General features: G+C 42.3%; 1 protein-coding gene across 1 annotated transcript in view; it reads left to right on the top strand.

The window, feature by feature from the left end:
• Window positions 1-705: 705 nt before the first annotated feature.
• The window catches only part of LOC122400073, a 52,602-nt gene continuing 39,980 nt past the window's right edge, over window positions 706-13,327 (top strand). The window contains exon 1 of the mRNA XM_043401282.1: window positions 706-1,766. Within this exon, the coding sequence (XP_043257217.1) occupies window positions 1,485-1,766 (282 nt within the window). The 5' untranslated portion in view covers window positions 706-1,484. The remainder of the gene's footprint in view (window positions 1,767-13,327) is intronic.

Below are 13,327 nucleotides of genomic sequence, written 5' to 3'. Positions count from 1 at the left end.
AGCTTTTCACAAAAGAAATGTAAAAATACGTGAAACTGCACGTAGACTTAATCGTTCTCACAATGTTGTGATGAATTTAAAAAAAAATCCCGATCAATATGGGTGAAATAAAAAAGGGGGAGCAAAGAAACTTTCTCTCAGATCTCAATATTTAATTTAGTATTTAAAAAATAATAGACTAATAGAAGATTATATAAATTTTCAAATAATTACATTGACATATATTAAAGAATAATTAGTCTAAATTTGTGGAGGGCTGCAGCGGCCCCAATAATCCACTTAAGGGTTAAATTAATTGAGCAAATAAAGGGATCCAGATTTTTTTTAAAAACAAATATAATTTTCTATTTTATTCTCTTCACGCAACTTCGTAAAATCGACCGGTATTTGCAATTCCCTGAAATTCCTGAACAACTTTCTTCAACCAGTTCGCACCTAACGTGAAATTCGTCCAAGATTCGAGAAACTCCATTCGTCCCGCGCTATTCTTACGGGCTCGGTGTTTGCCACGAGACGATTCCGGAGCCCGCGGCGAACAATCCCGCGCGGAATGCGAGGCAATAAACCGACGTTCGTCGTCGGTCGGGCTTGCGATTGCTAGGAACGATCGGGTGGTTTCGACAATTAAGCTTCGCGCGGTGTTTCGTCGTCGAACGAGCGTTTCACGATCCCACGCGACTACGATGTTCTGACGGACGCTTTTATTTCCAGGTGGTTCAGGAAAGAAACAGCAACAGCGTTGATGCGAACGATACCGCTGGACTATCGCCCCGCGAAGCAAGAACCGCCACAAAGAATTAAACGAACTATCCTCGACACGAAAGCACGTACAAACGTTAAGCGAATGCGATCATCGAACACGCGAAAAAGACGGTGAATTTTTGCTGAGAAATTCGCGAAAAGAAATATGAAAAACCACGGGCGCCGCTTCTCACGGATCACTATTGGAGTTCGAGGAACGAGCATGTCGCTGCTGTTGAGCTGAAGAATCTTCCGAGGAGCCTTTTCATGGTAGTCTCAACGTCGCCTCAACTTATGCTAGACTTGAAACAACGTATGAATAGACGGAGCGATCGGTCGAAAGGTGATCAAACAGAGACATCGTGGACTTAGTGATAATCGAAAGGACCAAGTGTCGAGTGCGTGGAATTCATCAGGATTCTCTTCGTCTCCGTCGGTCGCATTCGAAACCATTCCTTTTCTTTTCTCTCGTCCTGACGTTTCGCGTATAAATGTATTGGTGACCGCTGGAGAAAATGGCGGACGAAACGCGTATAATATCGTGAACATTCTGGACTGCATTCGTCGCGAAGAAACGTTCCCCGTAAAGTTCACACGCGATATCAGACCTTTCCGACGGAAACGAAGAGGCGAACGATCGTCCGTGAAACTATAGACTGTCGATCCTCGGGGCTGTTGTTATGCCCTTACGCGTTGCTTTCGTTTTATCGGAAGCGACGCTCGATTAGGGTCCCCCCACTAGGATGGATCACGTGCACGTAAAGTCGAGGTCGGCCTCCAAGAGCAACCCGACGAAAATGGCGTGCGAAAAAGCGACAAGGAGGCTGAGGACGGTCCTGGTGAAGGCATCCCGTCTCGGCGTTTCCACCACGGAGGTTGCCAGGCTGCCAACCGCCAAGAAGCTCATCCCTCAGAGAGATCACGGATGGAAATTGGCGGTGTTCCTCCTGCTGATGTTCTGCGGCGGCGTGATCGTTGCGCTGGCCTGCACCGCGAGGAAAGGCTGTTCGAAGCTGGAGGAAATCGTAAGTAGAGCTCTTGGGAAAATTTACGAAAATAATTCGGCGTTAGGAAATTCAGTGTCCTGCAAATCGGTTAGAAAATAGTGCTAGAAATTTACCTTGACCAGGGGGTTTTCCATTTTTTTGATTCCATCATATTTTACCGATGTGGTAAAGAATTTTGACTTCGAAGAAACTACATTTGATCGAGGTTCAAAGGTATTTCCAACGATCCTGTGACATAGAGTTTGAAAGAAACGTCCCAAGGGAGGAACAAGAGTGAAGGGCCTAAAATAAAATCATTTTGGTGAAAATTGTATCCTTCGATACAGAAAGAATCACTCTCGAAGTCTTTTCTATATGAAAATGGAATTTCTGCAGTTGAACGCGATCGTATTTGCCTATCGAACGAGAAATATTGAGTTATTAAAGTACTTCGAGTTGGAACGTAAAATCCACACTTCGCAAAATCATTAATAATTATGACAGCTTTTGTGTCATTGATCGATTAACACCCAGGGCACCCAGTGTATTGCCGTTCGTGTTCGAGGCAGCCTCTTCCATTGTTACATTTCGTAGTCCAACGTATAAAGAGCCGTAATTACCATTTACCAGCACACAGAATTACCTTCTCGCATTAAATTCTGTAGTTATGCATTGGATCGTGATTAAAAAGCTAATAGACAGAGTATCTGGAGTATCGGAGACAGTTGTAGGAGGTAAGGACGGGTACTGGAACGAGAACGAGGCGGGTGCGTTATTACAATGAAATAACTGATACGCCCATAACTATGTAAATTACAGACTCTGATGTTATTTACATAGTTATGATGTATTAGTTATTCCGTTCTGACAGACTCTTTATATTATCCTCGCTGGAATACCCATTCTTAACTTTTATTACTGTTTACCGTACTTTGTGCGTTCGCTCTATTAGTTTTCTTCTATGTTTCTCTCCCCCAAGTAAAACAATAAAGAAACTCGCCGGGAGTACTGAAGTTCCATGAATATGTAAATTATCGCGAAACTCGTGGCCGATGGGATGTATGTGCCGTAGTCCAGTAATTATTGGTATCTGCGAAGCTGTCGGGCTTAGAGAAGAATTCGTTTAATAGACTTTGGACGCAGGAACCGTCGTAAAACTTTGCTACGTCCAATCTCGTAAAATAATTCATACGGAATTTAGTTACTTAAATTTTATTTTCGTTTCATTTTATTCCTAATGTCTATCGTTCCAATCTCTATACTCGTAAAATGATCAACGACGAAAGGTTTGAGGGAGGGGATAAGAGACGCCCGTAAACATTTAAATTTAATTTCCGATCGCAGATAAACAACAAAGTGAAACTGAAACGAAACCAGCATTTTTGAGAGGAGGGGAAAGGGGGGGGGGGGATAAAAAGTAAAAGTTACGTTAGTTTCAAGAGGGTGTTTGATCGTTCGAACAGTCGGATGCAGTCCTAACAAAATACAGTTGGAATGACAGCGACCCCATCCGACGGTAATCACCGGGTAACGCGAGCAAAATTCTGCTGACCGAGGGGACACACAATTAAGCGCGACCTTTCGCGTGACGACTCATTGGTTTTCCACCCCGTTCTCCTCGAACGGCGTACACAAACTTTGCGCCCGTGGTCGTTTGCGGTGCAACCGCATAAGGTACGACGTGCATGCGCGGAATATCGACTGGCGGCGAATAGAGAAAGACGGATAGAAAGTAAGACGAAGCAGGGTAAAGCATCCGAGTCCGTCGGAGGGCAAGAAAGGGGGATGGACGCGGAGAGACAGGGAACGTGTGTGCGTGGGAGTAAGAGGGAAAGGGACGAACCGAGTGAAAGAGAGAGGGGAAGCCGTGTTAACGATGTTTCGTGTAGAGAGGAGGCCGGGCGCTGAAATTACAGATCAAGGGGTTTCTAAACAATTACGCTGTCGGCAGGAGGTCAGGCCGAACAGCGTGAGGTTAGAGGTTACGGCTCGCAGGAGTCGAGGCTTGCGGCCTGCGGCTGGTTGCGGACGAGGGTCGAGGCTAACAGGAAGTGCTCTCTCACCGCTGGCCAATGGGCGGGTTGGCTACATCGCCGGCTGTGCTGTAGGAAGCGCTACTCCTATCCTCTGATATTCCCTCGGGAACGCTGGTTCCATTGTCCCTTCGGGCAAAGAGAGATAGATACGTACAACGCAGCGAATTCGGTGCTCGAGGGATAAGAGTGTAAGAGAAGTAGCTTTGCCGGTGAGTGTTGCACGGCTTACTATCCATAAGCTATACGCTGTTACCGATCGATCGATCCGGTCGCAATAACCGCAAACTTGGAAAGTTTCCCCTTTGAATCGTCCATGCTGGATTGCTAGCGATTTTCACTGACGCGGCAACGGGAACACGGATCATCGGGCCCACCGGACTGATTGGCGGTCAGAAACGTTGCCCCTCTCCCCCAGCATCGATGAAACCTTCCGATGGCCTCCTTTCGCCCATCGAAACCGGTTATGTTGTCGTCGTTGTGCCCTCCGGAGCTCGTGGCCACGATACGAGCCATGACTCGAGAGCTCCGATGTCCCGATGGACTTCGGGAGCAGGAAACACGGGAGCCTCTTTGATGTCGCCCGGTCAAATCACTCGCTGAGTCCATCGCTTATATACAGCTTGTTAACGCTATCTCTCTGTACGCTTGATGGACGCGGATGCATATTCGGTTAGGGCGACCAGAGGACGAAGAACGCCCGGGGTGGCGGACCGTGAAACTTAAAGTAGCTGGATCGACGTACAACCCTATAGCGTTGTCACAGCTATCATCCTAGCAAACGTGGAAAACGCTTATGATATGAATCTAAACCAGAAATAATATGAAATTTGTTTCTATTAACGTGTGACACGGTTTGCTTGGTGGAAGAAGCGAGGATACTGAATGGTCGGTCCAAGAGTGTGTTAAGTGAGTACAGCAGGATATCTTGGAAGGAGTTATAGTTTATAGTTTATATTTAGCAAATAGAAAAGAAAACAACACTTATTTGCCAACACAATAATTTATTAACAATTCGAATATATAGACATGAATCGAGTCAACACAAAATGTTCAGTGCGGACATATAAGCTGAGCTCGTCCTGTTCGGTCGTTGTTTAGATACAAAAATTCTATTATGGGAGGTGTCTTGATTAGCAAATAGGATCTGGCCTATCCCGTATGGGTCAGAACAAAACAATTATTTACGAAAAAAATGACATAGTGATTATGCAAACATCCCGTGTACAAATTTAAATTCATTTTCAATTAAATAAACAATTTATGATCCAGTTATATCGCACACCAGTCGTACGATCAATAGGAATTGCTGAAACTTCTTTAGGTATATAGCGTTGAAATAGATATTATTGTTAATAGGATAGCAATAGAAGATGCACAGTGGTCGACAGTATAGCCATAGATAACAAAAACCAGAAGAAAACTTTATTATAAAAAGGCGAAATACATTACGTTCTGCGACAGTCGCGTCTGTACGAGAACTCGCGACGATCTGACGAACGCACGGCGCGGTGCTCGACTAAAGAACGGTTCGAGTAACAATCAGCGATCACCGAAACAAAAAAGGGCGATTGCACGCCGTGTGTAAAGCCGAACCGTTAACGGATTCCGTCTCGTAATATAACACGAACGGTTTCCTATGACAACAAATATCAAAATAAACATAGAAGATGCCATAAATTATAATAGTTGATATATTCATTGGATAGAGGATAAAATGCCCTTTAAAATGAGCGTTCATTCAAGTCGACAGCATAATTAATTCCGGAGATATGAGGATTTTAGTTTCAAATCGAGCATTTGTTTACGTTTCATTGACGCGAGTTCATTGACCTCGCACGCGTAAACAGTAAACAGTGACGACTGTCTCGACTCACTCGCGAAAAAGAGGTCCGACGCGACGAGTCTGATGCAGACAGAGATAGTCAAATTATAAAAATTATCCCTTTACATAAATTACGATACCTCGAAAACCACAATTCGGATCGACATAAACCAAAAACCATTTTAAAGGGGAAGATTTACCACTTCCAACTAATTGTGCAAAAAACATGAGTAGTTTCAAAACTGCACGCGTCTAAAGTTTTGGTACTTTTTAATGGTTAATACTGTATTGAAGAATACCTTAATACTATATAGAAGAATACCTTAAGTATATTAATACTGAATATTTACTAAACTATAGTAATGCTTGAAATATTCTTGTATTAATACCGAAGATATACTTTTTCTGAAGGTATTCTCCTACTAATACAGAAGCTATACTTTTATGTATATTAATACTGAACTATATAAATGCTTCTAGTATTCTTGTATTAATACTGAAGTTATACTTTTACGTATATTAATACTCAAGGTATTCTTCCATCAATACTGAAGGTATACTTTTTCCTCGAGTAAGTATATTAATACCTAATGTATCCGAGGAAAAAATATATTAATAAAGTACACTCATAAGGTATACTTTTTCTTGAAATATCGATGTACTTAAGAGTTTGTATAAAAACGATTTTTTCCGGAAGCAGACCGTTTTAACTATAATCTCGGGGCCTTTTGTTCCTTAACAATCGCCGTGTAAATTCCGCGAGCGTGCAGAAGAAGACGTTCTTTTCCGTAAAGAGGAACGTCAGGTTCGGGGAATCACGGGACGACGAGCGAAACAATGGCCGGCCGGGTGCATTTCCGGGTGGCGATTCGACGTTGAAAATCCACGTCTACGCCGTCAAATCCCATCACGGGGACGGCATAAATTTCTCCGCTGTGCTGAACCCGGCCTCCCTTTTCGTTCCCGCGGCCCTCCCGTCGACCCTATACCTTCTCGCAGCGTCATGACTCGCTTGTGTTCCCGCAACCGTGTCACCCCGCAGCAGAGATCGGACATTTATGATTCCGTTCGTTCCTCATCACGCGTGGCGGCCACGGGGCGACCGCGTTCGTTCCATGTGACGCACACTCGAACTCGTCGATGTATACAGGGTGTTTTCCGAAATGCCAGTCACGGTGGGGCGGTTGCAATAACTTTGCAACAAACGCGCTCGAAATGAAATCGCATTTTCCCGCAGGTACGGCGAACGATACTCCTGTGTATATATACTTTTTTAATTGGATCTTTTCGAGCGAAAAATTCACAACTGGATCCGGGGTTTGTTATACGTTCGAACATTCCTCCCTCTGTAAGTGTGCATTAGCGATTGTCGAACTCTTTCAAATATACCATCTGTATTTCATTTAATAGTTAAATGCATTTGATCTGTTTTATCGTATTTTATCGTAGGTTAGGACATATTATTGAGAATTAATAATACGTATACAATTCTATAAGACGAATTTTGCCCGTAAATCATTGAACGTTTATTTCTTTTCAGTAAAACGTTTGTTATGAACTTTTTCATCCGTTTGATCTCAGTATACGCACAGTACAAGTTAGGTTTTAATCTATTTGGACATCCTGAATAGGAATAAGTGGTCGGTCGAGTACTTGCGAGAAAGGTACAGGTCGCGCGTGTCCATCTGGTTGCGAGCGCGGGAAGCGTTACAGTGATTCTATGCTCGATACTCTGTAGCTTTAGACGCGAAGGTTGATCGATTCGTAGAACGAAAGATTCGATGTATATTTGCGTTTCAGCGTTGAATGACACTCTGTCACGAAGGATATTCACCCCGAAGGGTACTCGAATTAACCTCTTAAGCGCGGTGAAAGTTTTATCCGAACCTTCCATACGAGCGAATATACGCTGGCGGGGCTGTAAAGTGGCGATTGCTTGCATGAAAGTAGTCGAAAATATTTTTTAGTCTTTAAACAAACTGAAAGATAACGGTTACAGACGATAAAAACAGTTTTCAGAGGGTTGAAATAAATTTTAAATAGACTTTTATATGTCTAGAAAATATTTCTTAGAGAATAATTTTTCTCCCTTGGCAATGTTTGAATTAAATGTTTCACGGCCGAGGGATGAATTTGTTGCTGTTCTACGATGGGTAGAAAGTCTCGTTCGAGGTAAGGGGTTAATGATTAATTGTAGAAACCACCGCGTGTGTTGTCGCGCGAGAATGAACGCCCGCACGACTCGTTAGAGAAGACAGGTGGCATACCCTGAAACTAGAAATCATCCCACGATTCGCGGACAGATTCACCCAGGCCAGCACAATTTCGTAACCCCCCGGACAGCTGCATGGCGCGTCCGTCAGTCGTGTCAGGGGTACGATCGTCGCAGTAGATATTCGTCTCTGCACCTTCTAATTAATTAATGCATTAATTTATTCTACGATCCCACCCTTCGACCTCTCCGTGGATTAATCAACGGAAATACAAAGAAAAGGGAACGAACCAATCTCGCTAATGTACTCATTTTGTTAGGATTTCGCCGAGATCGAATTCATTGCACGAACGTCCAAAGGACACAACCATTTTTTGGGTATAAATTAGACAAACAACGAGTGCAAGCGCTCGTCACGAAGAGAATCATGCATGATACTTTAAGTCTTGCTAGAAAATCATTTGCCATTTATTCTTGGACATTACATACATTTTTATTACAAAGATTTCCCATCGTGGGAATATAAAAATGCTGTAAAGGTAATATTAAGAAATACTTCAGGGGGTCTTTTATTGTAAAACGCGTTTTTTTACGTTTTCTTTGGTATTTTTTAATAAAGAAGCTATGCAAGGTTTTGCATCAGTGTTTCTCATATATGTATATTTATTAAAAATAGTCAAAATTAGTGGCAGTACAGAGCCTCCAGCCATTCTGTTTGTCTATGTCAAAAGAATGAAAAAGATTCCTAATTAGAATACATTTTTCTACAACCGGTACTAAAAGAACAGGTAAAAATTGATAATTAAGATTGCGGCTAAATAAATTGCCAGTTGGACCATTTTAGTCGTGCATTGATACTTTTCATTCACTGAATATTCTTGATTCGAATAGTTATCTCGACAAAAACATTTCTCATTCATATGAAACCTTCACCGCAGTAGAAATAATAAAAGAGTTTCAAATGAATGCCCCGAAGTAAAGAGATATTTTAGGGTGTCATTCTTAAAAACCCAAGCATTGAAAAGAGATAAAAAAAAGTTTCGATTCTTTCAATCCGTCACAGTGGTTTTCCCCCTTAATGGCTGAATTGGAGACGCTGCTAACGATAATCGATAAGTTATTAATTACTAGCGTTTCGACATTCGATGGTTAAATAATTATCGATAATCTGCCTGATGTCATTAATACCGTTAAGTTGTCGATAAAACGAAGAGAGGTAATTGCTCCAGAATATAAAGCCCAGTAAATTTATCGTTACATTTATTCTCATTCGATTTTAAGAAAGTATGTCAGCATATTTTGGCTATTACGTCTGTCCCGTTTTAGAAAATGATCTTTCCCTCGAAACGGAAATCGTGCGCAATAATTTGCACGAAAACGAGATACAGATACGTTTGTTTATGATAATTTATTAAGTTTATGAATATTGCTTATGAAGTATTACCAATTTCCATATGTTATAAATGGCTCGTGGCTGATCCACGGGGCTAAAATGAGTGTGGCCTGAAAACACCGAACGCAACGGAGTCGCGGGAGGCGAAATTAAAAATAGAGCGAACGGCGGTAAAAAGAATCGTGCTCGATTCCAGTAAAGGAAGAGAGGTTTCCGGCGGGACCTTGTTTCGTTTCCTGTCGCGGGATCTAGGGCTCCGACGACGGCGGGACGACGCTGCTCGACGCTAGAAAAACGAATGCAAATGGAGAAACGGGTTCCGAACGAGCCACGTCGATCCGATTACCGAGCGAACCGCGTGGACGGGTGTCACCGGCCATTAGCGGGAACTCGAATTTCAAATCTCGTTTCCGTGATTACCGCGACGGAAACGAGTCGGCGAAAGAGAAGGAAGGACGATGCCTAGAAAGGGTTTGGGGGAGGGGTAGGGAAAGCAACCAGGCGATCCCGTGGCAGCTGGTGATCGTTCACGGAGCAGATATTCACCGTCTCCATCCACGGGTCGAGTAGTCGAGCCTTCGAATGTCAATTTGTTCGCTGACTTTGCGACGCTCGCCGCCACGTGCTCCTCTGCGGTTCGGGATTATCAGCCCGGGCAACGACGGTGGATGGAAGTTCCACGTTTTATCAAAATTGCGGGGTAATAACTCGCTGGACGAAGAAATCAAGGGAGGCCAATTCCGAACTTCGGGAACGAGCACGCCTCAAACTCCGCGCTATGAATTTTCATTTCACCGACGTTTTCTTGGGTCCACGGAATCTTCCGTGTAACGTTTAAATTATCTGCTTTCGGGGCAAACGATTCGCCGAACTTTCCCCCCGAATTTTGCATCTACGTAATGTCGCGGAATTGAAATTTCGCCCGATGGATATAAATTTTGTGACCTCTGGGAGCCAAAAATATAGATTTCGTCGCGACTGTACTTCGATATTGATTCTTCGAGAGTCCAGAATTTTTTGTATCTTTGGAAATTTTGAATTATCCTTTTTTATATGTTACTTGTATATACGGTAGATTGTAATTTGTTTTATTACAGAGACTTGAGGCCTTGCAGGAAAGAATACATCATTTTGATGAAGTATTTTTAGATGAGACAAACATTGACTTTATGATTGTTATAGATAGTAAAATGAACGAATAAACATATTTATTATTTACGAGGAAGATGGGTTAAATTTTCGAGAGAGAGATACTCGGCACGGTTAGTCGGGAAATTGTGAAAAACTATCGATTGATTATAAACGGACACTATTCTTAGAAATGTTTGTTTCTAACTTTTTGTGATTGGTGCAATTTGATATTACTTCAAAGGGGGTGACTGTACGTGAAAAGATAAGTCGAAAATGTGGAATAAAATTTTTACGTGCGAGGCTTCGTTTCCGTGAAAATCAAATAGAAAGAGCAAGTAGAAAAACACGATTATAGTCAGACGCATGTCGGCCCAACCGTATTGAATTTCACTCGATACGAACAAATTTTTAATTTTCAGTAATATTATTACTTATTTGTAACCGGGAAGGTATATCCCTTTATATAAACAATACTTTAAACACAATAATAATAAATTACATACGTAGAAAAAATAAATAACGATAAAAGAGAAACATAAATTGTAATACACTCACACGATTCTAAAGTGCTTCTATATGATGTTTAAAAGTTTGTAGAAAATAGATAGAAACTATCGACGTAGTCGTTTGGGGCGCCAAAAATTATTGTAACACGACTCATCAGATTATTTCAACAAAGAAGAATTGTATAACAGAATATAACGAATATAGCACACGTTCGATTTACCTTTTCGATTAATAAATGGCTATCTTAAGTAGAAAAACACGATTATAGTCAGGCGTGTGTTGGCCCAAATATATTGAATTTCACTTGATATACACAAATTTGTAAATTCCTTTCGTCTTATTATTTATTTGCAACCACGCGTGAGTACTTTGAACGTAATAATAAAAATTGCACGTATAAAAAAAATAAATAACAAAAAAAGAGTAGTACAAATTGTAGACCTCTCACACGATTTTGAAATTCTTCTATAATCGAATTAATTGTGATATTCTGCAACTGATGTTTAAAAGTTTCTAGAAAATAGGTAAAAAACATCGATGTGATCGTTTAAGGTACCAGAAACAATTGTAATACGATTCAGCAGATTATGTCGACAAGGAAGAATTGTACAATAGAGTCGAACTGCATACGTTTGATTTGCATTTTCAATTAAAAAATGTCTACCGTATAGAGACATAAAACCGCCATTGTATGTTGAAAAAATAAACAAGGAAAAAAAAATAGAAATTAAAGGTCGCTTATACAATTTATTGGTGCAAGTAGAAAAACACGATCCGGGTCAGACAAGTGTCGGCCCAGTCTTATTGAATTTCACTCGATACAAATATATTTGTAAATTCCATTAATGTTATTATTTATTTGTAATCACGCAGGGATAGTCCTTTACATAATACAATACTTTAAACGTAGTAATAATAAATTGCACGTATAACAAAAATAAATAAATAAAATAAAGATTCACACGATGCTAAGATTTTCTAATTGAATTAATTATGTTGTTCTGCAAGTGACGTTTTAAACGTTTGTAGAATTTCTTGGCAAGACACTGTGAAAACGAAGAAGTCGCGTGAAAGAATGGGCTTATCTTTTCGATTAAAAAATGGCCGCCCGGCCAGAGACAGAAAACCGTTCGTAAAATGACGTCGCTAGAAGAGCAGTGATCCATCGCGTGAGGAATGATATCGCCGATACGAAATCCGCGCGGCGGCCTCTGTGTATCGTCTATAACGCGACGCTGAAGGATCCTGTAGTCGGCAGTGTTAGTAGCGTACAGTGTTCCGCGATAATGTCGAGCCTCGGTGACATAAAAGGTCGAGAGCGAGGAGGAGCAGACGGATAGAGGAGCGTAAATAGAAAACGAGAGAGAAAGAGTGAGAGAGGAAGTGTGACGCAGGAGGGATGAGAGAGCACGGGCGGTGAAAGAGTGGAGTCGGGGGTGGTTGGTTCGTTGGATGAGTCGAACGGCTGGATGGGCGCTAGAGCGTAACCTGATATAGCTGCCAGCAAGCTGCCGTAGACCGGTATCGTATCCACCTACCCCTCCTCTCTCGTATCCTCTTCTCCCACCTACGACCGTACCGCTCCCTTCGATCCTCCAGCCCTTCGTCTGACTGCATACGCTTCCTAGAGATGCACGGTTACCCAGGAATATTCCCTACGTAAATGCAGCGTCGATGTTTTCTCGGCGTCGAGGCCTCTCGACGGCTCTCTTCTTCTCGCTTTCGTTCTCCCCTGTCTATCTGTTCTGCCTCGGTTACTTTTTCCCTGTCTCCTTCACCTTTATTCCGTTACCCCCCGCGCGCGCATCGCGCCGGCGCCTTTTTATTCGCTGCGCCAGAATACGGCAGCTGTTACGCCGTAACCCGTGGCCCGATAGGGCGACTGTTCGATATTCCCAGAGATAATCGCGGATCCTTCGGCCCTAAGCCGGCTTGTAGGCGCGAGCTAAACGCAAGGATGAAATTGAATATCGTTCCCCCCCTTTTATTCCGCAGTCCCGCGGCCGTAACGCCGGAACGGAAGAAATTCACTCGCGCGGCGGTTGTTCCGTTCGTCGGAACAATTTCGCAACTTTCGGCGAGAAGTTGCGCCCGCGATTTTTAACGCGGAGCAACGGAACGAAAAAGAAGGGAATGAACGAACCGTTCGAGGCATTAAAATTGATTACGGCGTTCCAGTTCGCGCGTAGAATCTCGTAATTTGGTGGAATAAATAATGAATCAGTTGGATCACGGGAACCCGTTAGTGCGATTCGCCTAGTTACGTTTCCAGTTACGAAATAGGTTATACAAAAAAGGTTCTACAATCCACGATACTTGACATTTATTTCTCAAAATTTAACAGTACATTCATAAATGTATGGAGTGTGCGGCCACCACTGGAAAAAATTTTGATAGGAGATTTTACAAGCCAAAATAAGATGAAAATCAAGAATATCAATTTGTTAATTGAGGCTTTATTACTTAGTGACTGTTTCTCACTCACAAATCTGTAAGGCT

The sequence above is a fragment of the Colletes gigas genome, unplaced genomic scaffold (genome assembly GCF_013123115.1).
Source record: "Colletes gigas isolate AHSC1104 unplaced genomic scaffold, ASM1312311v1 Colletes_gigas_Sc00016, whole genome shotgun sequence".
Lineage (NCBI taxonomy): Eukaryota > Metazoa > Arthropoda > Insecta > Hymenoptera > Colletidae > Colletes > Colletes gigas.
The sequence above is the reverse complement of the archived record's forward strand: the minus strand, read 5'-3'. Positions and strand labels throughout refer to the sequence as shown.